The 27,714-nt window shown below is 43.8% G+C and overlaps 1 protein-coding gene across 1 annotated transcript in view; it reads left to right on the forward strand.

The window, feature by feature from the left end:
- The window catches only part of LOC126094923 (Down syndrome cell adhesion molecule-like protein Dscam2), an 873,814-nt gene that overhangs the window by 505,809 nt on the left and 340,291 nt on the right, over window positions 1-27,714 (forward strand). Inside the window, exon 7 of the mRNA XM_049909573.1 lies at window positions 8,801-8,921. Within this exon, the coding sequence (XP_049765530.1) occupies window positions 8,801-8,921 (121 nt within the window). The remainder of the gene's footprint in view (window positions 1-8,800; window positions 8,922-27,714) is intronic.

The raw sequence follows: 27,714 nt of genomic DNA on the forward strand, positions 1-27,714 counted from the left end.
AATAAGAACACCGTGAATTCATTGTCCCAGGAAGGGGAAACTTTATTGACTCATTCCTGGGGTCAGATACATCACATGATCACACTGACACAACCACAGGCACATAGACACAGGCAACAGAGCATGCACAATGTCGGCACTAGTACAGTGTATATCCACCTTTCGCAGCAATGCAGGCTGCTATTCTCCCATGGAGACGATCGTAGAGATGCTGGATGTAGTCCTGTGGAACGGCTTGCCATGCCATTTCCACCTGGCGCCTCAGTTGGACCAGCGTTCGTGCTGGACGTGCAGACCGCGTGAGACGACGCTTCATCCAGTCCCAAACATGCTCAATGGGGGACAGATCCGGAGATCTTGCTGGCCAGGGTAGTTGACTTACACCTTCTAGAGCACGTTGGGTGGCACGGGACACATGCGGACGTGCATTGTCCTGTTGGAACAGCAAGTTCCCTTGCCGGTCTAGGAATGATAGAACGATGGGTTCGATGACGGTTTGGATGTACCGTGCACTATTCAGTGTCCCCTCGACGATCACCAGTGGTGTACGGCCAGTGTAGGAGATCGCTCCCCACACCATGATGCCGGGTGTTGGCCCTGTGTGCCTCGGTCGTATGCAGTCCTGATTGTGGCGCTCACCTGCACGGCGCCAAACACGCATACGACCATCATTGGCACCAAGGCAGAAGCGACTCTCATCGCTGAAGACGACACGTCTCCATTCGTCCCTCCATTCACACCTGTCGCGACACCACTGGAGGCGGGCTGCACGATGTTGGGGCATGAGCGGAAGACGGCCTAACGGTGTGCGGGACCGTAGCCCAGCTTCATGGAGACGGTTGCGAATGGTCCTCGCCGATACCCCAGGAGCAACAGTGTCCCTAATTTGGTGGGAAGTGGCGGTGCGGTCCCCTACGGCACTGCGTAGGATCCTACGGTCTTGGCGTGCATCCGTGCGTCGCTGCGGTCCGGTCCCAGGTCGACGGGCACGTGCACCTTCCGCCGACCACTGGCGACAACATCGATGTACTGTGGAGACCTCACGCCCCACGTGTTGAGCAATTCGGCAGTACGTCCACCCGGCCTCCCGCATGCCCACTATACGCCCTCGCTCAAAGTCCGTCAACTGCACATACGGTTCACGTCCACGCTGTCGCGGCATGCTACCAGTGTTAAAGACTGCGATGGAGCTCCGTATGCCACGGCAAACTGGCTGACACTGACGGCGGCGATGTACAAATGCTGCGCAGCTAGCGCCATTCGACGGCCAACACCGCGGTTCCTGGTGTGTCCGCTGTGCCGTGCGTGTGATCATTGCTTGTACAGCCCTCTCGCAGTGTCTGGAGCAAGTATGGTGGGTCTGACACACCGGTGTCAATGTGTTCTTTTTTCCATTTCCAGGAGTGTATATTCTTAAACTTAGGTGAACAAGTATCACTGCCAAGCCCATGCTAGTCTTAACACAGTCACTCACAATCCCTTTCACTCACGTTAGCAAGTTTATGGTGTTGCATTTCCCGAAAACGTAATATCTACAAAAATACTGATGGTTTTTGATTGATAATGCTCGCCGAATATTAAGTCTGTCGGTACCAAATGCAGTCACAGTTTTTAGCCACCGATCTGCTCAATACGCCACGCGGAATATACGTCTTTTCTCGTCACAAAACTCACTTAAAAATTCCGAAATTTCTACACACCCATCGGAATAATTATGCCGTCACTTCACCACACTTTTGATGTATGGAACACTGCTATATCCGGCAACTTATCGTTTCCATCGGAACTATTACTACACACGTCCGATCTGTTTCGTGGCTAGGCTCCGACTCTTCTCTAGAACACTCTATAAGCAGAGAAAGGCACGCGAAGAATATTGCTTTACCATTGGTCAGTTTATTCAACAGCCAATAGCAAAACAACATTCTCCCGCATCAGTCCGCGCTTTTCATCAATAACCAATCGCAAAATAGTAAACCTCACGACTGCACTTTTTACCAACGTAATTATCTAATATGCTGAAGTTTTGTTTATTTACTATTGTTATTTATACCTGAATTAACTTTCCCTTTACCATAAACTTACCTTACAAATCTATTCTATAAAAATCCCCTTTGTCCATATCCATACTTCTGCGAAACGTTCCCACACTAAATCCTACTACATAGCTCGTTAAACAATTATCTTCATATTAACCTTAAACCACACTCACTCATCATTCATACTGCTAAAACACATTTATAACATTTTACATACACAAAAAGACATAATAACACTTTATGAAAATACTAGAACAGTTTATGAAAAACATTATATTACTTTAGTGCACTCTAGTGGGCACAATCGAAACTAAAATCACAGTCCCCGTATCCAATATTGTCCTCTATCGGCTGATACATAAACTACGTGCGCGTCTAGTCTCGCGTCACCATCTGTCACTATCCAGCTCTGAGACACATCTCCCACTTAACTTCCTGCAAGGCAGGATCGTTATACGGTGCGACGCCTCAAAGTCACTGTTGGAAAACAGGAAAAGAAGAGAATCGGAATGTCTGAGATGTGGTGCTCTGAAAGAATGTTGAAAATTAGGTGAACTGATAAGTACAGATGTATCCATACAAATAAGTGGAAAACAGTAACAACAAGGAGGGGCCTGATGTTAAGGCAATGGGAAATAATTTCCACGGTACTAAAGAGATCCGTGGACGGCGTAGTTTGCGTGGGAAGATAGAGAACGCGTTATATCTAACAAATAACTGAGGACGTTGGCTACAAGTGCTACTCTGAGATGAAGACGTTGGCACAGGGGAATCAGTTGTAAGACAGATGACAAAATATGAATATAATCATCTTCTCCATTTCCTGCACATCAGATCTCACAGAACTGTTTAATATGAGTGAGCACCCCTAGAAATCACTGAATAATTTACATGGAGGACACTTCCCTTTTTTAGAAATGCTGAGGTTTCCCCATCCATCGAAAACTCCGTGGAAGATGTTGTGCAGGCACTTTGTGAAACCCTGTTAGTAGAGAATAAGTTTGCTTGGGACTTAAAATTTCACGCAGTGCTCGCTTTAGTCGTGACGTAGAGCTAAGCTGAAAAACTTTACGGAATAACTGTGGAAAGAACTTGTTGGCTAACCTAAGGCCTATGTAGTTATTCTGTGTGGAAAGAGCCTGAGATTATTTGAACTATGAGGCTGCATCCCGTGAGACAGAGAAAAGTTCACAGTCGCGGAAAGTTTTTACGCCGACCATATTACCGTTTCTGTTCGCAGAGTAGAAACTTCGGAACAGCTATAAAAATAATGTATAGCCATCGAGGACACGCTCGGTGTACCTCTGAATTTTACATCCTTGTTTGTGACCAACTCCAGTGCGGTTCTGTGAAACGAGTTTCAGGAATTGGTGTCCCTCTTGCCGGCTGAAACATAAACGCCATATTCCAGTCGGTTGGATCGCTGATCTTATCATCATTTGCATAATAGTCGTGCCTATGCTGCAAAAGGGAATAGCAGAAGCATACTTCCAATAAAAATAACTTAAAAATGCATTGAGGACTTAATGATGTGCTAAGCATTCTGTAACAATATGGTAATGATAAACTAATAGGAAACAGAAAAAGAAAATATTTTGTAAGGATGTGCGTCTGGGAAGTTTTGTTTCTATGTTATAAGTCATTTTTCGCATACCTTCAAGTGCATTAATCGTGGTATGCATAGGAATAGTGGTTATCAGCAAATCAAAAGAAAATCTGTCGTATGTGAAGTGTGGAAAATGCCCCCTTGCGTACGTCTGATGAATTTACAATTTGATGCATTTACAATACTTAGGTTGCACTTGACCGAAGGTAATGCTTACTTGTGACTTACGTCAGTTGCTGATGTTGACAGGCAATGGCTCACTTCATTGCATTACACTTCGTATCGAATGTATAAGAGATCATTACAAATTTTGCGAGAAAATAACTGTTCACTGATGTTCATGGCGAACTTATTTTCCGGTATAATGCAAACCTCTTCATCTCACAGTAGCACTTACATCCAACGACCTCAATTATTTCTCGGATAGCTTCAATCTCTCATTTTCTCTACAGTCTTGGAAGTTATTCCCTTACGTCTTAACACATGAGCCGCGAGCAGTGGCCGCGCGGTTTGAGGTGCCCTGTCACGGATTACGCGGCCCCTCCCACCGGTGCTTCCAGTCCTCCCTCGGGCATGGGTGTGAGTGTTGTCCTTAGCATTAGTTAGATTAAGTAGTGTGTAAGTCGAGGGACCGATGACCTCAGCAGTTTGGTCCCTGAGGAATTCGCACACATTTGAACATTTCTTAACACATGACCTATCATCCCAGTCCTTCTCTTTTTCAGTATTTTCCACATATTTATTTCCTCGCCAAAAATTAGGTGGACTGACAAAAAAATAAATGAGGGTGTTCGCATAAAATGCGAGGAAATTCATATGTGGAAAACATCGGCCTGAGGAAGGGATAAGGTGGTAGGACATTAAGACACTGTACTGGAGGGAGTTATAAAGGTTATGAAGTGTAGATTTGAATGAATCCAACAAATAATTCAGGACGCTGGATGTAAGTGCTTCTGTGAATGAAGAGGTTGGCACGGGAAAGGAATTCGTGGAGGTCCGCATCAAACCAGTCAGAAGACTGAAGACCCAAAAAATAAAAATAAAAATAATTGAATATAAAGTTTTATACAATCGACTGTGTAGTGCCGCGTATCATCACGATCGGAGAAATAAATCCTGTACAAAAAGTGCCCTCTGCCCGCTGTGTCTTTAGCAGTACAGATAAAGTTATTCAGCGTAGTATGCCAATAGGTGGAAGATGCCAAAATGTTCATATTTCCGCCAATACCCAGTGGGTGGCAGTCCCATCCATCACAACTTGTTATGGAGAACGTGCTGTCTGTTGGAAGAAGAAAGTTGTCCGTATTTCGTCATTAAAGACGAAGAAGAAACCTGAATTTATCCTTTAAAGACGAAGTAATCGGAGAATCATAAGCAAGCAACTTTTAGTTCCTTTCTTGTTTATTGTAACAGTTTTTTTATCGTGGATGTTCGCGTTATGAACGTGTTGTTAATGAGTGTTTTGAAACGGCATTGTGTGGCTTCGAGAAAGTCAGTTTAGCAACTTTTATTGTAGGTTATCTCGAAGAAAATGTAGACTTCACCTTCTCCATATGAAATGAGTAAGATGTTACTTCATTAAAGAATTTTTCTCTGAGTGCCGGATAACTTCAAAAGAACTGTGTGGTGTAAAGGTCACTTGTCATGCCCCGTCAATACGAGAAATAAGCAAATAAAGCTACTGGCTGCAGAAGAAATCAATAGTGGAAAGATGTCCTTATGAAATGCATTGAAACTCTACCAAATACCATACATAATACTGAAATGGAGAATGAAAAACAAAAATTTGACCAAAGGTCTATCAGGCCCTGTACGTAAGAATATTATAATACAATCAACAGTGGCGCCAACTTCTCCCTTACGATAGAAGCTGGTACTTTAGTAACAACAAAATACTAACCGTAATTCACTTTGGAAATTTCTTCGGGACACCTTGGCGATGAAAATGAAAGCAAAAATTTGGACTGTATCCGACGACTGTATGGTGCTGTATATTCACCATCGCCAAAACCAGTTCAGCAGTTAGTGTTTTCATTTGGAAGAAAATTGGAATACGTAACAAATTAAATAAGGTAAGTATGAGGGCCGACTATGAATGGTTGCCTTTTTGCAAAGGCATCCCACTGCTGTTGTAAGGAATGTCCAGGATATATCCTGCAATAGTGTTGAATTTGTCGAGAAAAGGCTGAGAACTGTTTTTCCCTCTTGTTACACGCCTGTGAGGTGGAGAAGTTGTCTAAGCAGCCAGGGAAAATATATAACATGGATGAGTGTTGACTTCAGCTGAACAATGAACATGGGAAAGTTCTTGCAGTCAACAGTTTAAAGATGTCCAACACGAAACGTCAGTCCAAAAAAAGATGAAATAGTATCCCAAGTTGCTTGCTGCAACGCCAAATGGAAATTCCTGAATTCAACGAGGTATGCCTCCAAGTTCCCTAGTCGAAATGAGTAATAGGTCTGCTTATGTAAATACGGATAGGATTGTGAACTGCTTGAATGATCGCGTTTTTCCCAGGAAGGTATCTGCCAAAGTATTTCTAATGCTGTGTGGGCACATCACATTGTTTTGGTATCAATCTTCTTGGTTTTGCAGCTGAGAATGAGATTATTCTCCTCTGCTTTAATAGTCATACTATGCAATAGTTACAACCCCTAGATCTGACCTCGTTGAATCCCTTAAAAACATTTTGATAACAAGCTGGCAACAGTTGAGTCCACAACCATCCAGGTCACAAAGTTACTCGTCTGCAGTTTGGGCGATTGTTGAGAGCTGCATGGAATTGTGATGCTACTACGGACAACGGTACCTCTGGAGTTTTGCCTGTGGGTGTTATCAGCATGATCCATCCAAAATCCCAGACCACGCATTTGCATTATCCGACAGAGCGAATTGTAATACAATTGACATACAGTTGGAACACCAACATGTATTGTATAGCAATCTAGTGGTCCTGCTGTACTATTCACAAGCCGTGTTTCAATGGCTACTCCTGCACCAGCGCTACCCACACCCGAAGCAGCGTCAGCTATACAGGGTGGTCCATTGATCGTGACCGGGCTAAATATCTCACTAAATAAGCGTCAAACGAGAAAACTACAAAGAACGAAACTTGTCTAGCTTAAAGGGGGAAACCATATGGCGCTATGGTTGGCCCGCTAGATGGCGCTGCCATAGATCAAACGGATATCAAATGCGTTTTTAAAAATAAGAGCCCCCATTTTTTATTACATATTCGTGTAGTACGTAAAGAAATATGAATGTTTTAGTTGGACTACTTTTTCACTTTGTGATAGATGGCGCTGTAATAGTCACAAACGTGTAGGTACGTTGTATACTGCAAAGTAGGGGAGTTGACTCCACCAATCAGTTCATCTTAAAGTAACGAGGAAACTTCACATTTTAGTAGCTCTAACACAAATGGAAAGAATGAGAGGGCCGACAATGTTTGTCTAGCCTGTAAGGTCTCCTCTTATGACAAAAAGGACCCAAATGTGTGTGGATTCATTGCATGTAAGAGGTGGACGCATAACAATTGTGGAAACGACAGTGACTACTGCAGTATTTGTAAAACGAAACAGATAACACTGAACAACAAATGAAATCCTTAATCTAGCAACTGCTGACTGTGAGAGTATTTTGTCTGTATTTTTCAAAAACAAAATAAATTTTGTTCTGTCAGTCAGACATAATTGATTCACAAATTTTGTTTCTTTCACAGCTGCATCTTCCCCCAGTAGAGGTGGCATCCGTACGGTGCTCTCAATATCAATTTGTATCTATTATTTATATAAATATTCATTCTTTATATTTTCAGTGTAGTTAAATGAAGGATCATACTTTAATTCAACAGGAATTTCAAGCTTTTTGGATCGGTGTTTCAACCGTTATAGAAGAAAGTTTCTTAAGGGGCTCCGGAAAGGCTCAAAATCATGAAAAGTTCAATTTTTACTTTTTTGCGTTTTCTGAATCTGCAGACTATTACCTTTTAATAGATATATAATTTATTCAATTCCGAAGACTACAACTATTTTTAAATTTTTTTTGAAATGTGTTCTACATGGGCGTGACCCACTGTGGCGCTGTTAAACTGCTGTCAAATGGTGTTATTATTAACGTCCGTGTTCATCAGGTACATTTTAGTGATGTGAGATAAAGTATGTGTTGTGGCTAACCTGTGATGGTTCAATATATATCGCTGGTGTGATTATCGATTTTTCATGTTTATTTACTCTGTCGTTATCTCGAAAATATTCGTAATTAATTCTGTTTCTTGAGTCTCTGTTTTGTTGAAGTATAATAATGAGTAAAAGTAAAGTTGCTGTTGCGACTTTCAATGATGGCAACATTGTAAGGTGCAAGGTATTTAGAAATATAGGAATGAAGATAGGTTCTAACATGGTACGAGCGATGCTTCCTTTAGACAAGGAACGCCTTCGGGCTGCAGACAGGGCTGTAAAGAGTCTAGAAATACAAGCAAGAGTAAACAGGAGGAGGAACAAGAGGAAGCTGGAGGAGGAGTTTGCAGAGGATGAAGATAATCCATCCTATGGACCTGGAATGCACTAAAAAGTTAATCCAATCTTTGTCGATCGATTCCCAAAACTTTTATTTTCTCATACTAATTACATGTTTTCTAAGGATCTTCCAAACATATTTGTTTCAAACTTTCAATAAATGTTACACAGTACCTTCTGCATAATTTAACACAGCCTTTTTTCCAAAAAACTATATTTTTGAATATATAAATAAAAAATTGCAAAAAATATTGTGAATTTTCATTACAATTGAAAAAAACTCTTTAATAACTGAACTAAAATTTTGTAAAATCCCTGTGTTAAGTTGTAGCCCATATTCCAATAAATAATCTATAAAAAGTTCAACTTCCTACCTCAAATACTTTGTTAGGAAAGATGTAATTTATCAGCGTTATTTTAACATTGCAAGTATAGGGCGTTCCGGAGCCCCTTAACTAACGCATCTGCCACCGACTTACCTTACAAAAAACTGTAGCTCAAAGCTAAAAATATTGTGGTATTTTGTAAGAACCTGTTGAATAGCTTATAGAGCAGTTTCGTTGAGAGTTTGCTTCGTTGACATAAGGGGTTGCTTGTAAGGACGTTAGCGGACACTTTGCCCCTTGTTTGCTTGCAGAAGCGACAGGCGGGATGCCGCCGCGGCTGACGCAGCGCTCCAGCACGTCACTCACGGCGGAGCAGGGCCGTGACGTCACGCTGAGCTGCACTGCGCAGGGGAACCCGCCGCCCACCTTCACGTGAGTACACACACACACACACACACACACACACACACACACACACACACACACATACACTTTGCCGGCCAAGTAGCCCCAACTCTGCTTCAGACCAAGCAGGATGACACCAGCCTCAGGCAGGTACACACAGAGCGCTGTGACGTCACAAGGACGCGGTGTACCTTCCTGCCGCAACTTGGCGTCAGGTCTTGTCGACGGTGCACATTCAGTGTGAACACAAACCTATGATTTTCTCCTTTACGCTACTCTGCCAAGAGAAATTGTAAAGAGTGTCAAAGATATTTCCGTAGTTATTAAGGTTTGAATGTTGTCATTCTTCTAAAGATGAAAAAATTGAAATTCCAGCGTATTACTCTCTCTCTCTCTCTCTCTCTCTCTCTCTCCCTCTCTGATCATCTTCGAATACTCGTGAAATACAGATGCCATAAAAGTTAATAATACAGGGTGATTCAAAAAGAATACCACAACTTTAAAAATGTGTATTTAATGAAAGAAACATAATATAACCTTCTGTTATACATCATTACAAAGAGTATTTAAAAAGGTTTTTTTTTCACTCAAAAACAAGTTCAGAGATGTTCAATATGGCCCCCTCCAGACACTCGAGCAATGTCAACCCGATACTCCAAGTCGTTCCACACTCTCTGTAGCATATCAGGCGCAACAATTTGGATAGCTGCTGTTATTTCTCGTTTCAAATCATCAATGGTGGCTGGGAGAAACGAAAGATTCATCTGTTTCCATTTGAGCAAGGATAAAATCACAGAAATCGATTCTTTTAATCTTATCAGCTGCAGACAGTGCTTGAACTAATTTCAGACGATAGGGTTTCATAACTAACCTTTTTCGTAGGACTCTCTCCATACAATTGATTGTGGAATTTGCAGCTCTCTGCTAGCTCTGCGAGTCGATTTTCCTGGGCTGCGAACAAATGCTTGCTGGATGCGTGCTACATTTTCATCACTCGTTCTCGGCCGTCCAGAACTTTTCCCTTTGCACAAACACCCATTCTCTGTAAACTGTTTATACCAACGTTTAATACACCACCTATCAGGAGGTTTAACACCATACTTCGTTCGAAATGCACGCTGAACAACTGTCGTCTATTCACTTCTGCCGTACTCAATAACACAAAAAGCTTTCTGTTGAGCGGTCGCCATCTTAGCATCAACTGACGCTGACGCCTAGTCAACAGCGCCTCAAGCGAACAAATGTACAACTAAACGAAACTTTATAGCTCCCTTAATTCGCCGGCAGATAGTGCTTAGCTCTGCCTTTTGTCGTTGCAGAGTTTTAAATTCCTAAAGTTGTGGTATTCTTTTTGAATCACCCTGTAGTTTCACATATTGTCGAATTCACCTTCCATTTCATAGATTACATATAAAAAAGCTCGGTTTATGTAAATTATGTAGTATACAGCGCGTTAACCTCATATTGGAAGTTAATTTATATGGTGATCAGTTCGTTAAACACACTAATTAAATGGTCATTGATTAATTATATTACTCATCATATCCATCAATTGTGATCACGTGCACATGAGTGTAACATTTGAAATCAATATCAAATAAACGTGTTAGGTATGCCAGCTAATGCGAAAGTCCATAAGGTACATTGTAATTGGTCTTATCGGTACAAAATTTATGTATTTACGTCTGATTCTTTTGACTTACACTTTACAAATGTAACTTCGAAACAATTAACCTCATCATACGCTAAGGTAAAAAAGAAAGCAATAATATTCATAGTGTGTTGATAATGATCTCCGAGTCGCTTTGCTGGATACAAATTCATAATAGCTGGGTAACTTTTATAGGAGTGTTCTGGATGGATGTTGTTCCCAGGCAGCTATTCGTCAGTCAGATCAGGTACTATCCCTCAGTTGCCATTAGGCACCCATTTCCTGCATTTGTGGCACACGCTCTGCAGCTGCGGAACCCCCTGCTCTTGCCTGTCAGAACCAGTGTTTCAGCTATCGTATTATTTGCCTTCTGCTTTTACTTGCATCAGGGTCTCCAGTATCACCTAAGTACCAGTGCCCCTTAAGGCTTAGGCTGTTAGTTACTAGTAAATATCATAGGCAACTAAAGTTCATTTATCACAGGTTCAAGTGATCTGTTTATAGATTCCATCAAGATATATGAGAATTCTGTGTGTGAGCGAGTACTCATCAGCGATATACAGACACAAAGGGAAAAAAGATAACAAAAAACTATCGTACATTCAAATAAACAATCTCTTCCGTGTCCCTTTCAAACCAGAGGATTTCAGGGGTGAGACCATTCATCCGTATTCCAGACTGAAACTGGAAATATTTTATCTTACATATTCCTGTGTACCTTACTTACTATCGAAACGGAAAATCCCTCTCACTGATATTCTCTGTTGTAGTCCGTAATCGCAACCTACTTCATCTTACACCTCCATCCTCCTTCCAAACTATCGAACTACAAAACACTTCACACCATCTCACTACTTGCAACTTCGATTCTATACAGAGTACGCGAAAGGACTGCCCCCCCCCCCCTTCTAACAGCCGTGTAGCGCAAGTCTCTAGAGGAATGGAAGGTTCCAAATGATTGGAAAAGAGCACAGGTAGTTCCAGTTTTCAAGAAAGGTCGTCGAGCAGATGCGCAAAACTATAGGCCTATATCGATCTGTTTTAGAATTTTGGAACATGTTTTTTGCTCGCGTATCATTTCATTTCTGGAAACCCAGAATCTACTCTGAAGGGAAAAAAATGGCTCTGAGCACTATGGGACTAAACTGCTGAGGTCATCAGTCCCCTAGAACTTAGAACTACTTAAACCTAACTAACCTAAGGACATCACACACATCCGTGCCCGAGGCAGGATTCGAACCTGCGACCGTAGCGGTCGCGTGGTGCCAGACTGTAGCGCCTAGAACCGCTCGGCCACTTCGGCCGGCACTCTGTAGGAATCATCATGGATTCCGGAAACAGCAATCGTGAGAGACCCAACTCGCTTTATTTGTTCATGAGACCCAGAAAATATTAGATACAGGCTCCCAGGTAGATGCCATTTTCCTTGACTTCCGGAAGGCGTTCGAAACAGTTCCGCACTGTCGCCTGATAGCCGGCCGCAGTGGCCGTTCGGTTCTAGGGGCTACAGTCTGGAGCCTGGCGACCGCTACGGTCGCAGGTTAGAATCGTGCCTCGCCCATGGATGTGTGTGATGTCCTTAGGTTAGTTAGGTTTAATTAGTTCTACGTTCTAGGCGACTGATGACCTGAGAAGTTAAGTCGCATAGTGCTCAGAGCCATTTGAAAGATTTTTTTTGTGTCGCCTGTTAAAAAAAGTAAGAGCCTATGGAATATCAGACTAGCTGTGTGGCTGGATTGAACAGTTTTTAGCAAACAGAACACAGCATGTTGTTCTCAATGGAGAGACGTCTACAGACGTTAAAGAAACCTCTGGCGTGCCACAGGGGAGTGTTATGGTACCATTGCTTTTCACAATATATATAAATGACCTAGTAGATAGTGTCAGAAGTTCCATGCGGCTTTTCGCGGATGATGCTGTAGTATACAGAGAAGTTGCAGCATTAGAAAATTGCAGCGAAATGCAGGAAGATCTGCAGCGGATAGGCACTTGGTGCAGGGAGTGGCAACTGACCCTTAACATAACCAATGTAATGTATTGCGAATACATAGAAAGAAGGATCCTTTATTGTATGATTATATGATAGCGGAACAAACATTGGTAGCAGTTACTTCTGTAAAATATCTGGGAGTATGCGTGCGTACCACCGAGCGAGGTGGCGCAGTGGTTAGCACACTGGACTCGCATTCGGGAGGACGACGGTTCAATCCCGTCTCCGGCCATCCTGATTTAGGTTTTCCGTGATTTCCCTAAATCGTTTCAGGCAAATGCCGGGATGGTTCCTTTGAAAGGGCACGGCCGATTTCCTTCCCAATCCTTCCCTAACCCGAGCTTGCGCTCCGTCTCTAATGACCTCGTTGTCGACGGGACGTTAAACACTAACCACCACCACCACCACCACGTACGTACCGATTTGAAGTAGAATATTTACATCAAATCAGTTGTTGGTAAGGCGAGTGCCAGGTTGAGATTCATTGGGAGAGCCCTTAGAAAATGTAGTCCATCAACAAAGGAGGTGGCTTACAAAACACTCGTTCGACCTATACTTGAGTATTGCTCATCAGTGTGGGATCCGTACCAAGTCGGGTTGACGGAGGAGATAGAGAAGATCCAAAGAAGAGCGGCGCGTTTCGTCACAGCCTTATTTGGTAAGCGTGATAGCGTTACGGAGAAGTTTAGCAAACTCAAGTGGCAGACTCTGCAAGAGAGGCGCTCTGCATCGCGGCATAGCTTGCTGTCTAAGCTTCGAGAGGGTGCGTTTCTGGATGAGGTATAGAATATATTGCTTCCCCCTACTTATACCTCCCGAGGAGATCACGAGTGTAAAGTTAGAAAGATTCGAGCGCGCACGGAGGCTTTCCGGCAGTCGATCTTCCCTCGAACCTTACGCGACTGGAACAGGAAAGGGAGGTATTGACAGTGACACGTAAAGTGCCCTCCGCCACACACCGTTGGGTGGCTTGTGGAGTATAAATGTAGAAGTAGATGTAGATGTACTTTAGTGTCAGTACGTCCAACCTCTCTAGCTCAGCTGCCACCGTCCCCCATCCAGCTGTTCACTAAGTGTGTGTTGGCACATTGTTGATCAAGTATGACACTCCCTCCCTCTACCAATCATTAGGCCTTTTTGTCGCAATGTTGACACTGGAAATTTTGAACCATTACTATTGTACAAAAGTTTGAGTCAAAAAAATTGCACAAATTCCGAAGTTTAGTGCAGGGGTGTACAGATTTGCTAGTACCGCGTGCCAAAAACGCCTCACTGTCACTACGCAAGGGATATCAGTATAAATAAATAAATAAAAAATAAAAGAAAAAAAATGCAGTGTTATGCAAGTGCACAAATTAAAAAATACGTGCCGTGGGAGACAAACTGTTGAGATACCGCGCCCATTGTCAGCTAAAATGGCGTTACTCAAAAGAGCTAATTGCCCAGGGGTCCTCCCATTGCTTTACGGGAGAGAATGAAAGATGAGTATTAAATAAGATTACGATGAGGTGTACAGAGAGAGGGGCCGCATGCGATTCGACGTCTGTGCACCACCTGTTTAGTGTGACTGTTTCACATTTTCTGCAAATTTAACATTATTATCCGCAGAGAAAAAAAAGTAGTTCCCGCCCATTCATTTCCCATCCAAAGCGTTTCTTCTTATGAGCTTAGTCATCCTTCGTAAAAGTAATTATTCAGCACTCTAGGAGTTGGATCAACGCCTCAAGAATGGCAGTTTTAGTTTGTGTATCTTGATTTATACTTCATTCGTGCAGTCATTGCATTACGAATGATTCTCAGTACTCGCTAAAACCGTCTGTAATTCTGTCTCGAAACAATTAATAATATCTAACTTTTGTAAACATTCCCGGCAGGGAAAATTATTCATCTGTACATTAATGTAATAGTAAATATTTATCATTGAAAATGTTTTACCATATAGGTGGTCAAAAATAAATAAAGCAAAACAAAAACCACAGCGTAAGGGAAAATCAAGAAGTTGTTAACTTGAGACATTTGGCGGTGATGTGGGCTAGACTGATAGAGCTTCGACCTCACTACTACAACTATCAGACGAGATTCACGCCCAGAAGTTCCTGGCAAACTGCTGCTATCTCGTGGCAGTTCAGAGAAGCTGCTGGGGCAGCCATTTTCCGGCAACAGTCCCGGCAGTTAGCTGTTCTTATCAGCGTCCCGTCTGCGTGGTGCGTTATTGTTACTCGCTAATTTGCTGAACTTTGCTCCCATCACATTAACACTTCTTTTGCTAGAGCTAGAAATTCATAATGTTGCAGGGTACATTTTGAAGATTCCTTATAACCTGCGGAAATTTAAAAATCTGCTCACTGTTTAGTTTTATGGTTTAATTTGCGCCTGATACTCTGAAGTGGAAATTCCTCGGCCGTTAATGCTGCCCCATATGAATCCTCTGTGAGCTTATCAAATTCTCGTACCTCCTCGACCTTTTTCGAAACATACGTATGGCTAACTAGTTTCGTTCTCCATCATTTCTCCATTGCTGCGATTTTGCAACAACCCCTCCACAATTTTACACTTACACGCCTTTAGTGTATAGTTACAAACCAACGTCAGCAGACGATCACCACCTAGGACCTGAAATCCGACATAACTCTTGACCCTAGTTTTCAACCTTTCTCAACCCTCGTCTTCTCCTTTTTCTTCTTCAGCACTATAGCACTTGATTAGCTTTAGCCTCCTCAACAATCTTCCTCCATACACCTCCCTTCTCTACTTTTCTCTTCCATCCTCGCATCTCCATCTTGGTAAGGTAAGCCAGCACAATATCTGTGGTCGGCCGACTCTTCTACCTTTCATTACATGTTTGGTCATGCTGTCCTAACCAGTGCATTCCTTGAGAATTAATAAATTATGTTTTCCTTGTTTAGGCCGTCGTATTTTATCGATGTACCTTATTCTCCATTTTCCTGTCTCTTTCACTGGATTTTCCTTTCAAATGCTCTTAGATCGTTCACATCCGCTTCTGTCATCATCCGCATATTCGACCCATATGTAAAAACTGGTTGTACAAGGGAATAGTATAATCTTAACTTGGCTCATCTTGTAATTAGATATTTGTTGAATACATGTAAGTTCTAAATAGGCTCTATTTCCTCCTTACATTCTTCCTCTAATACACTTATATTATTATCGCTTATTAAAAGGACAACTATGTAATTGAAGCAGCAGACAGTTTTAAAACATTTATTAGAATCCTTGGGTCATGCGATGTTCTTCTAGCCTTAGAAATGAACGTTATCACGTACTTTGTCTTGCTTTATTTTACAGTAAAACCAATTTTTGCTCCTTTTGCTTCCCTGATTTCGCACATTTCTTTGAGGGTGTTCGTATCTTTAGCAACAATTTCAATCTGAATCTATCTGACACTGTATCTTCACGGGAGCGATTTGCAATAGCGTGGACTCCAAAGAAACTTTCAAATGCCAAGATCGTTAGTAAAGCTTTTATTAGATTCAGATAACGAGTTTTGGCAAGATTATGTTGCCATTTTTGTATCTTATGCTCTATAACATTACATCAGCTTAACAGTACTGATGAAAAACGTGACGCATTGTTATGAAGCATGAGATCTTCACCAGCTGCACCGTTGTTTTTTGCAATTTACACATCGCTGACTCCACCTCTTGCATTTTTGGTATTTTTGCTTCTTCCTTTTCCTATTTTCTTCTCTTGCATTATTGTGCCCGCACACATGTTGCCAAGGTTATTTCGAGTACACAATAGAAGTTTACTTGGGAAGCCCTTATATGTCCTCCATACAGTCTCGAAGTCCCCACCCCCAAGTGATTTCCATATTTTTCAGCCCTGAAGAAAGACATTCGCGGCCGACTATTTGCTTCGGCCGGAGAAGTGCACATTCAGGTACCATTATGGTTCTGCACGCAACTATAAACATATTTCCATGTAGGCATTGGCCAAGTTGCCTCACAGTGGGATAAATTCATTAACAAATGTGGCGATAATTTTCGGAATAATAAAGTTTACTTACCTCTCCCCCCACCTGCGTCGTTTTCATTTGACTACACGATATAGTTTCATTACCAAATCACAATCGAACCCTTTTGTTTTCACTCCTCAGAAAATTTCATTTTACCGCTTAGTGAGAAATAATCACCAAGTTGGGAAACACTACCGTTTTCTAGCAATAAAACATAGTCTATGGTTCGGCTTCCCAGCAACATTTTCTATGGGTTGTTTTTTTTTCGTAACTGCAGTCCCCAGATATTTAGTTGAATTTACAGTCTTCAGATTTGTATAATTTCTCGTGTAACCAAAAAGCACAAAATTTTCATCTTCTGAGTATGCAACAACAGAAACCCTACGGCAGAATCATATGGTATACCATGTCTGACTGCTTCAAATTCTGAGTACCTGTAGATACGTGGACAGGGAACTGATATTCTCCGAATTTCTGTATATGAGGGTTGTCCAGAAACTAAGTTCCCATCGGTCGCGAAATGGAAACGACCGTGAAAACCAGAAGCGTTTCATTTGCAACAGTTACGTACACCTTCCACCTACTTCTCTACATGGTCGCCGCTCCAACGTCAAGTGTTGTCGTAGTCGTTGTATCAACTTTCCAATATCCTCGTCATAGGAAGCAGCCACCTGTGCTTTCGGCCAGTTATCTGCACTGGTCCTCAGCTCGTTGTCTGTGGAAAAATATTGTCTTCATAGCCAGCGGTTCTTGTGAGCAGAGATGAGACTCAGGGGGAGCCAACTACGGACTCTATTATGGGTGATCAAACACTTCTCATCCGAAACTCTACAGGATCGTCTTCATTGCCCCTGCAGTGTGCGGTCGAGAATTGGCATGAGGAAGGTGGTGGTGGTGGTTAGTGTTTAACGTCCCGTCGACAACGAGGTCATTAGAGACGGAGCGCAAGCTCGGGTTAGGGAAGGATTGGGAAGGAAAGCGGCCGTGCCCTTTCAAAGGAACCATCCCGGCATTTGCCTGAAACGATTTAGGGAAATCACGGAAAACCTAAATCAGGATGGCCGGAGACGGGATTGAACCGTCGTCCTCCCGAATGGGAGTCCAGTGTGCTAACATGAGGAAGGAACTGCTCGACAGTTATGTTATGTCGGCTGCATGACACAGGCGAAATCTCTAACCAGGCCCTCATACTTGGCTGGAGACACTATTCCCTACGCATCTTTACCTGCTCACTATTCACTCAAAACTGAAAAGCGCGACGTGACACAATTGGTGGACATACTAGAGACACTGCCTATGCTACAGTCGCAGGTTCGAATCCTGCGCCGGCCGAAGTGGCCGTGCGGTTAAAGGCGCTGCAGTCTGGAGCCGCAAGACCGCTACGGTCGCAGGTTCGAATCCTGCCTAGGGCATGGATGTTTGTGATGTCCTTAGGTTAGTTAGGTTTAACTAGTTCTAAGTTCTAGGGGACTAATGACCTCAGCAGTTGAGTCCCATAGTGCTCAGAGCCATTTGAGCCGAATCCTGCCTCGGGCATGGCTGTGTGTGATGTCCTTAGGTTACTTAAGTTTAAGCAGTTCCAAGTTCTAGGGGACTGATGACCTCAGATGTTAAGTCCTATAGTGCTCAGAGTCATTTGAACCATTTAGACACTGCCCAACACATCAGTGCAAAACTTTAAATGATTTTGCCGGTGGTTCCCACTTCGCGACGGATCGGAACTTACTTTCTGGACAACCCTCGTATAATTTCATTGGCTAGAAATGTTTACTAGGAAGATCGACAGACGTAATGTTAGTCGCGTGAACTGAGCTTAATACGAGCACACAACCGGGTGCACGCAGGAGCACCGTATGGCGCACGGTGCCGGCTGATATTGCAGCCACATTTCCGGCACCTGGCAGTAATGGCGGCCGTACATCGCCTGTGTTTACACCTCGATTGAACAGACAGATAAGCGGCGCGTGGCGGGGGCCCAGATGTTAACGGCGCCGGTCGCGATAGCATTGCACTGCCAGCCCGGCACTTCGGCGCAGCCATTATATGTTGTGGGACAGCCGACACACAAGTGGCCGCCGCGTCGAGACAGCTCTGCCTCGGAATACGCTTTGCAAGATAAGGGCCGTGAGCAGCCAGCCACTCACGTTCCGGCTCAGACTGGACGTACAGTCCGCTGCTGGGAAGACTGCGTACGACAGAACGCGGCAGCAAGTCGGGAGTACAACCTGGACTACTCTAGAGCAGAATCGTAACGAGGCGATCCTGCGCCCCTGGCATAATAGGCAACACTGCATCCCTCCTCGTTCCCCTTACCTTCCAGTAAGGCTAGGCGCAAATTGAGAGGCGTATAGCACGTGTGACGTGACACGATAGTACGGCGCGACACGCACGTGCCGCACGAGTCGCGCGGGTCCAGCGCATATTGCGACGCGTACACCATACTTCGCACGCGCCGTCTGGCGACGCTCTGCCCTGAGAGAACCGAAGCTCGCGCAACGATTTTACAGAAACTATTCACTGAAAATATATTATTTTTGCCTTACTTGTAGCGTTATATGTTAGCTTCGTGGCGAAGTGCCCATCATCTCGCTAATGACCATCCTTATTGTGATGTACACATTTTAGTAAGACACTACGCAAAACTCAAAAAGTTTGCAACGAAAATTAGGAGTCGCTATGATTTTGCGTTAGGTGCGTATTACACTATATGTTGCTGCGTGTGAAATTTAGCTAACGTGCTGAATTTTTGTTTAGACTTGGGAGGAGATCTCTATCTGCCTCCGATCTCGAGAAAATGGATCCCATGTAGCGCGCTCACTTCCCATCTCACGCCCGCGAGAATGAAATACTCGCAACATCTCTCGTGTCTCCTAAACCGCTCGAGACATCGAAACGAAAGTTTGGCGAATGATAGCACACAAGGAGGAGAGTGTTTTGCCAATAATTAAACACACGGAATTTTCTTATCTATGGCGATATATCACTACTTATACATCCTTTTTTATTTATTTCATTCCAGTGACTAATTTTTTAAGAGTTATCGACAGCTAGCGAAACAAGAGCTTCCTAGTATGAAAATAAACATTAAATTTCTTCTTTTATGTTACTGCAAACCGATACTATGAGGTTTTTCGTAAGCTATTGAGCTCTGTGATTGCCAATTACCTCTTTAATGAGGCCCTTCATTTCGGAATTCTGTCTCAATAGCTGCTGTGAGATGAGTTTGGCAAATTACATTGTGACAAAGGAAGTACAATTAAACCAGTCACCAAGAGAACTGTGGCCTTTACTCATAAATGGTGATGCTTCTTCGAACGAGAAAAGCTTAACAACTCACACAAAACAGATTGGCAATTCTGTTGGAATTTTGGTGGAATCCCCGTAACCCATCGTATTTTTAACACTGTGCGACTGGACTGGAAACTTACCAAAGGATTTTATTCCTTCTCTTGATCTGAGCAGTATTAAAATAATGACGAGCGTTCCTTCAGGCGGAATGATAGGCACATGCCAGATACTGGTTACTCACCTGCGGCTTGCCAAACTGACAACGCGTGATCGCGAATAAAATAGTTGTTATTGAGAAAAATAAACAATTGATCTGTCGCACAATACAATGGTCAGTGTATTGTCAGCAGCGAAGGATAATGCGCGCGACAGGAATGGACAAGCTAGCCATGTGTGCCTTGTGATTTGGAGTTCGAAAAACATTATCATGAAAGTAGATCTGCCTTTGTCAGCAGTACATTTCAACAAATTAAATCTATCTAATCATAACACTCTTCTAGGATATTCCTACTTTCGTAATAGTACTGACCATTTTCTTCATTTGCGTAGCCTGTTGTTTAATTAGTTTATTAATGCTGATAATGTCCATGCAACAATTGAAATGCTTTTTCTCATCACGGGGAACCAATTAAAACATTGTTATTTGTGATTGCTTTTCGACTGTTTCTACCTTGCAGTGGAAATATGATGTTCACATGCATGTAGTACAGTGTGTCGTATTACATTATTACATCCACATCCAAGTAATCGCAGTGAGACTTGTATACTTCAGATCTTGGGCGCTTTTTACCAGAAGCACAAAGGGATCACACCTGTGGAGATTATCCATTTCTATATTTTTGTAACAGATCGTACAGATACGCTAGCAAACTAGGCACCGAGAAGATAACCTTGTTTTACTTCCCTGCCTTGATTCTTAATCATATGATTTTATAATATTGGTTCAAATGGCTCTGAGCACTATGGGACTTAACTTCTGAGGTTATCAGCCCCTAGAACTTAGAACTACTTAAACCTAACTAACCTAAGGACATCACACACATCCATGCCCGAGGCAGGATTCGAACCTGCGACCGTAGCGGTCGCGCGTTTCCAGACTGTAGCGCCTAGAACCGCTCGGCCACTACGGCCGGCCTTTTATAATATTCCTTGCTTCCTTATTCACTACCCTCTGTCCCTTCTTGCGATCTGAAAACATCGCTGACGCATATGATGCAATTCCAGCGGCCATTGGCTCATCAGTTACTGAAGTATGCATTTTCCTTGGCAGAAGAAAAACAAAACAAAACTATACAGATATAAATAACAGAAAAGTATAACGTACCAACGAAGAAAGCTACAGCGTTTAAATGGCGAAAAACGAAACACTACCCAAGGGCAATAAAATTTAGTACACAGTAAGGCAAAATTTATCGTATGGCCAATACTAGCATTGTTCATATGCGCCGTTCCGATGTGAGCATATGGCGGGGCTACTTTTCGCTCCCCGCCTCAAATTTCCCACGGAGCTAACGAGGCATGCGCGACGCGCGGCCCGAGAAACTGTGCCGCAACCACAACGCCGCGCGACCTGGCTCAGGCGCGTGTCGCGTCCCAGTCGCGTCGCGTCGCAATTTGCGCGGTCCCATTTGAACCTGTGATGTTACAAAAACGCGCGCTGCGCTGCGTCGCGCCACACGCGGTATACGCGTCTCAATTTGCGCCTAGCCTAAGCCAGGGCTTAACAACTGGCCGGTTTTGAGCGCGAGTACTCGCGTCTGCTCAGGCACGTGCTCGCGAGCAGGTGCAAGGTCGCGGAGTAGGGAGGGAGGGGAGGGAGGGCTCTGAGGCTCTGAGCGCTATGGGACTTAACATCTATGGTCATCAGTCCCCTAGAACTTAGAACTACTTAAACCTAACTAACCTAAGGACAGCATACAACACCCAGCCATCACGAAGCAAAGAAAATCCCTGACCCCGCCGGGAATCGAACCCGGGAACCCGGGCGTGGGAAGCGAGAACGCTACCGCACGACCACGAGATGCGGCCGGGAGGGAGGGGAAATGCGCGCGCACGTTTGAATGTGATCTCGCGTTCTTAGTAGATTTAACTAGCCATCTGAATGCTTTGAACATTTCACTACAAGGTAAAGACCTGCTAATTACTCATTTCATAGATCGAATACGAGCTTTTAAAATGAAATTGACACTTTGGGTGAGTCAGCTGGAAACAGGAAACCTAGCACATTTTCCTAAATTATCATCCATGCAAGATGTTCACAAAGACTGTGAACGTTATTCACATAGTTTAGTTGATCAGCCCTTTCAAGATCTGACAGCACCACAGTGATTTTGATCTGTTCTCTCCATATTCAGCGAATATTTAAGAGATTCGTCCTGAGCTGCAGCAAGAAATTATTGACCTGCTGTGTGACAGAGAATACAGAGACAAATTTCAGAACAAGAAAAACATTTTGGAATTCTACAGACACTTCCCTCAGGATAGATTTCCTCGTTTGCACAAACTGGCGGCTACAATAATATCAAAAAAATGATTCAAATGGCTCTGAGCACTATGGGACTCAACTTCTGAGGTCATTAGTCCCCTAGAACTTAGAACTAGTTAAACCTAACTAACCTAAGGACATCACAAACATCCATGTCCGAGTCAGGATTCGAACCTGCGACCGTAGCGGTCTTGCGGTTCCAGACTGCAGCACCTTTAACCGCACGGCCACTTCGGCCGGCTACAATAATATCAACGTTCGGTTCCACGTATGTTTGTGAACAACTGTTCTCTCCAATGAAATGTAACAAGACGCGCCTGAGAAACGCATTGTCTGATCGAAATTTAAACTGCACGCTGCGCCTAAAATGCACAAGAACAATTACTCCGAACATAGACGCAATTGTAAAGGGCAAAAAGTACAAGATAACCGAGAATCCCACACTTCAGTGACACCTTTTACTGAGTAACAGTTCACAAATTAATGCGAATGTAGAGGCATACACTAAGCTAATAAAATTATGTGGCATGTGTACATTCTCCTTTACTTGTTTCATTTGTCACAGTGATAATTCGTGGGTGATATCCCTGCAGGTGGCCGCGGATTTACATTGACTGGCGGCAGCTGTTGTGTGCCCCACGTGACTTTCCCCAGTCTCCGCTCTGGTCCGGTAGTGGGGGTAGCGTGCTCGCGCTGCTCCGTGCTCGCGCCTTGCTGCTCACAGCTTGCTCCGCGAGCACGTATGTTGTGAAGCCCTGCAGTAAGCCCATCCTTCAGTAGTTTTTCGGCAGGTTTAGCAATTTTTTTTATTTTCCAACTGGAGTTAATTTAAGTGAAGCATTATTGCTCCCGTGGTATTACTGCTCACCACAAAAGGTTTATTCTTCTGTTCTTCGCCCGCATCTCGTGGTCGTGCGGTAGTGTTCTCGCTTCCCACGCCCGGGTTCCCGGGTTCGACTCCCGGCGGGGTCAGGGATTTCCTCTGCCTCGTGATGGCTGGGTGTTGTGTGCTGTCCTTAGGTTAGTTAGGTTTAAGTAGTTCTAAGTTCTAGGGGACTGATGACCTAAGATGTTAAGTCCCATAGTGCTCAGAGCCATTTGAACCATTTTTTTCTTCTGTTCTTCTATTTACACAGCAGGTCGCACCAGCCGAAACTATGGAGCAGCAGAGTTACTAGCTGGAGGGTAATTCCATACATGTTCTCTCCATCTCATCGGAAGCCTTCGGCCAAACAGCATATTTGATTCACTACCAGCTCGCTGATCTTTGAGATCCCACAATGCCGTAGCGAAGTAGCAGCAAAAGCTCCATTGTTGAACATGGGCGAGATGTGTAGGCCTCCAAGCACACTGTCGCCATATAAACCTATTTGGCACACACGTTTCTTCGGTATTAGTCATTACTTTATGATACTACTTGGACTAATGATCCTGTGACAGCAGCATGCCTTTACAGTCGCAAAGCGAGGGAGGGAATCTTCTCGTAGGCAGAAGATAGGAATACAATGGGTAGGAGGATTCTCATTCCAAGTTAATTCTTAAGACATCTTTCTTTCTTGTTTTTCTGTCAACTTTCTGATCATTCTGTGCCTATATCCTAGGTGGAGATCACGGCCCTGTTCCAGAACAGGACAGAACGAGCCATTGTAACAATATCTTCGGGAGTACAATTTCTTCACTATTGTAAATTGACGAACTCGAACCACATAAATACACTGCCTCGAAATAAAAGTTAAGTACCCGAAAGACATCGTCGGATAGCAATGTAACTTAGTACACGTATGCACCATCGGTGGGGATGTAAATTAGTAGAGTTGTAGTTAACTGTGACAGGTATAACGACCACCAGAATGTATTAGTATTGTTAATGTTTGTTGTTACGCTGCTATCTGTCCAGTAGCACGTCACCTCAATACAACTGCGCCAGTATTATAGTGTCGGACTAACACAGAATGCAAGTACAATAACTGTTGTTTTCGGAACACTCGAACGGAAAGTAGAACTGTGGTATAACTGAACACAAATAGCACTTTCTGGAACAGGTAACTAAGTCCGCTACTTGATATACAGTACAAGTCTGATAGTTCATCTTACAAGTCCGCATCTATCAAGTTACAAGAGCTGTGTTGGAACACGTGAGGCAATACTGACCCTACGACTTATCTTAGAAGAAAGATTAAGGAAAGGCAAACCTACGTTTCTAGCATTTGTAGACTTAGAGAAAGCTTTTGACAATGTTGACTGGAATACTCTTCCAAATTCTGAAGTTGGCAGGGGTAAAATACAGGGAGCGAAAGGCTATTTACAATTTGTACAGAAACCAGATGACAGTTATAAGAGTCGAGGGGCATGAAAGGGAAGCAGCAGTTGGGAAGGGAGTGAGACAGGGTTGTAGCCTGTCCCCGATATTATTCAATCTGTATATTGAGCAAGCAGTAAAGGAAACAAAAGAAAAATTCGGAGTAGGTATTAAAATCCATGGAGAAGAAATAAAAACTTTGACATTGTAATTCTGTCAGAGACAGCAAAGGACTTGGAAGAGCAGTTGAACGGAATGGACAGTGTCTTGAAAGGAGGATATAAGATGAACATCAACAAAAGCAAAACGAGGATAATGGAATGTGTTGAAATTAAGTCGGGTGATGCTGAGGGAATTAGATTAGGAAATGAGACACTGAAAGTAGTAAAGGAGTTTTGCTATTTGGGGAGCAAAATAACTGATGATGGTCGAAGTAGAGAGGATATAAAATGTAGACTGGCAATGGCAAGGAAAGCGTTTCTGAAGAAGAGAAATTTGTTAACGTCGAGTATAGATTTAAGTGTCAGGAAGTCGTTTATGAAAGTATTTGTATGGAGTGTAGCCATGTATGGAAGTGAAACATGGACGATAAATAGTTTGGACAAGAAGAGAATAGAAGCTATCGAAATGTGGTGCTACAGAAGAATGCTGAACATTAGATGAGTAGACCACATAACTAACGATGAAGTATTGAATAGAATTGGGGAGAAGAGGAGTACGTGGCACAACTTGACAAAAAGAAGGGACCGGTTATTAGGACATGTTCTGAGGCATCAAGAGATCACCAATTTAGTATTGGAGGGCAGCGTGGAGGGTAAAAATCGTAGGGGGAGACCAAGAGATGAATACACTAAGCAGATTCTGAAGGATGTAGGTTGCAGTAGGTACTGGGAGATGAAGAAGCTTGCACAGGATAGAGTAGCATGGAGAGCTGCATCAAACCAGTCTCAGGACTGAAGACCACAACAACAGCAATTGGAGAGTAAGGTCCAATGAAGCACGACATGGAAACTACACTGAAAACCCGATAAAGCTTTGCACAAATGTGTTGGGCAGTACCTCAAGTATGCTCGTCGATCGCGTCACGTCGATATTCAGTTTTGAGCGCAGTCAGCACGCAAAGGTGCCTAAATGAACAGTGTCTCCCTCCAAGTGTGAGTACCTGGTGAGACGTCATGCAGACCAGATAATATAAACTGCCGGATGGAAGGGCTGTGGTCACGAGGGCGGACGACCTCGTCGTAAACCAGATCCTGCAGGCTTTAAGTTGAGTACATTTGGATTCAAGTAGAGAAACCTCCACCACTGTGACGTCTTGCGATTCTCCAGTGACTTGGTTTCCTGTTGGCGCTCATAGTGTTGCCGAGGCGAAGAGCAGCGATTGGAGTGCTTGGGGAAGGCGGATCTGATTAGCTTTTCTGGACTTCTAATCGCTATTTATTGCGTTCAGTTTGTTACTATGTGTTAAGTGCAATCGGCTTTATTTTTCCTGCCTCGTGGCCACTAATGCCCCAGTTACCTGCTCTGGGGGTTAGTGTATGTAATGGCAGTGTACGTTTCCTCGCCTTGCCGCTGCTGTCCGGTGAAGCGTGTAGTTTTGACAGCCATCTTGATTGTAGTTTGGTTGGTGATTCTTCTACTCTGGTGGCAGTAATTCCTTTCTCGTTCCGGGCGCTATAAGCACAGTATTGTGCGGACGGAGTCCAGACCGCCGGTTCCGGGTTTGATGTACATCCTTGCAATTGGTTTATTGGACGTCAGGTAGCCTCAGCAAGATTATTCGTTAGACTGCCACTAGTCTGAGTTACCATCTTGTGAAGTGGAATGCAACTCTTGGCTGCCTATCTCATTGCTCGCGAAAGGTTTTTTTTTGTTTTTTTTTTTGCCGGACCTATTCAGAGGTCGATTCCTAGTCCACTGTCCACTGTCTGTGGTTCACCCTTTCACCCTTGTGTTTTATTATTGTATTTTCTGTGTTCTTGTATGTTTCTAAAAATTTTTATATAACTGCCATTCTTGGCATTACAACAGGTTTAAATGATTGTACTACCAAGTTTACCATCATTTTGTCTCACCTGTTTGGTGATCAGTTGATTGTCCTTTTAAATTAACCTTTGCTGTTGTATTTGCTGTTTTACTGTATGTTTTTTTATACACTCCTGGAAATTGAAATAAGAACACCGTGAATTCATTGTCCCAGGAAGGGGAAACTTTATTGACACATTCCTGGGGTCAGATACATCACATGATCACACTGACAGAACCACAGGCACATAGACACAGGCAACAGAGCATGCACAATGTCGGCACTAGTACAGTGTATATCCACCTTTCGCAGCAATGCAGGCTGCTATTCTCCCATGGAGACGATCGTAGAGATGCTGGATGTAGTCCTGTGGAACGGCTTGCCATGCCATTTCCACCTGGCGCCTCAGTTGGACCAGCGTTCGTGCTGGACGTGCAGACCGCGTGAGACGACGCTTCATCCAGTCCCAAACATGCTCAATGGGGGACAGATCCGGAGATCTTGCTGGCCAGGGTAGTTGACTTACACCTTCTAGAGCACGTTGGGTGGCACGGGATACATGCGGACGTGCATTGTCCTGTTGGAACAGCAAGTTCCCTTGCCGGTCTAGGAATGGTAGAACGATGGGTTCGATGACGGTTTGGATGTACCGTGCACTATTCAGTGTCCCCTCGACGATCACCAGTGGTGTACGGCCAGTGTAGGAGATCGCCCCCCACACCATGATGCCGGGTGTTGGCCCTGTGTGCGTCGGTCGTATGCAGTCCTGATTGTGGCGCTCACCTGCACGGCGCCAAACACGCATACGACCATCATTGGCACCAAGACAGAAGCGACTCTCATCGCTGAAGACGACACGTCTCCATTCGTCCCTCCATTCACGCCTGTCGCGACACCACTGGAGGCGGGCTGCACGATGTTGGGGCGTGAGCGGAAGACGGCCTAACGGTGTGCGGCACCGTAGCCCAGCTTCATGGAGACGGTTGCGAATGGTCCTCGCCGATACCCCAGGAGCAACAGTGTACCTAATTTGCTGGGAAGTGGCGGTGCGGTCCCCTACGGCACTGCGTAGGATCCTACGGTCTTGGCGTGCATCCGTGTGTCG

The sequence above is a fragment of the Schistocerca cancellata genome, chromosome 1 (genome assembly GCF_023864275.1).
Source record: "Schistocerca cancellata isolate TAMUIC-IGC-003103 chromosome 1, iqSchCanc2.1, whole genome shotgun sequence".
In the NCBI taxonomy this organism is placed as follows: Eukaryota; Metazoa; Arthropoda; class Insecta; order Orthoptera; family Acrididae; genus Schistocerca; species Schistocerca cancellata.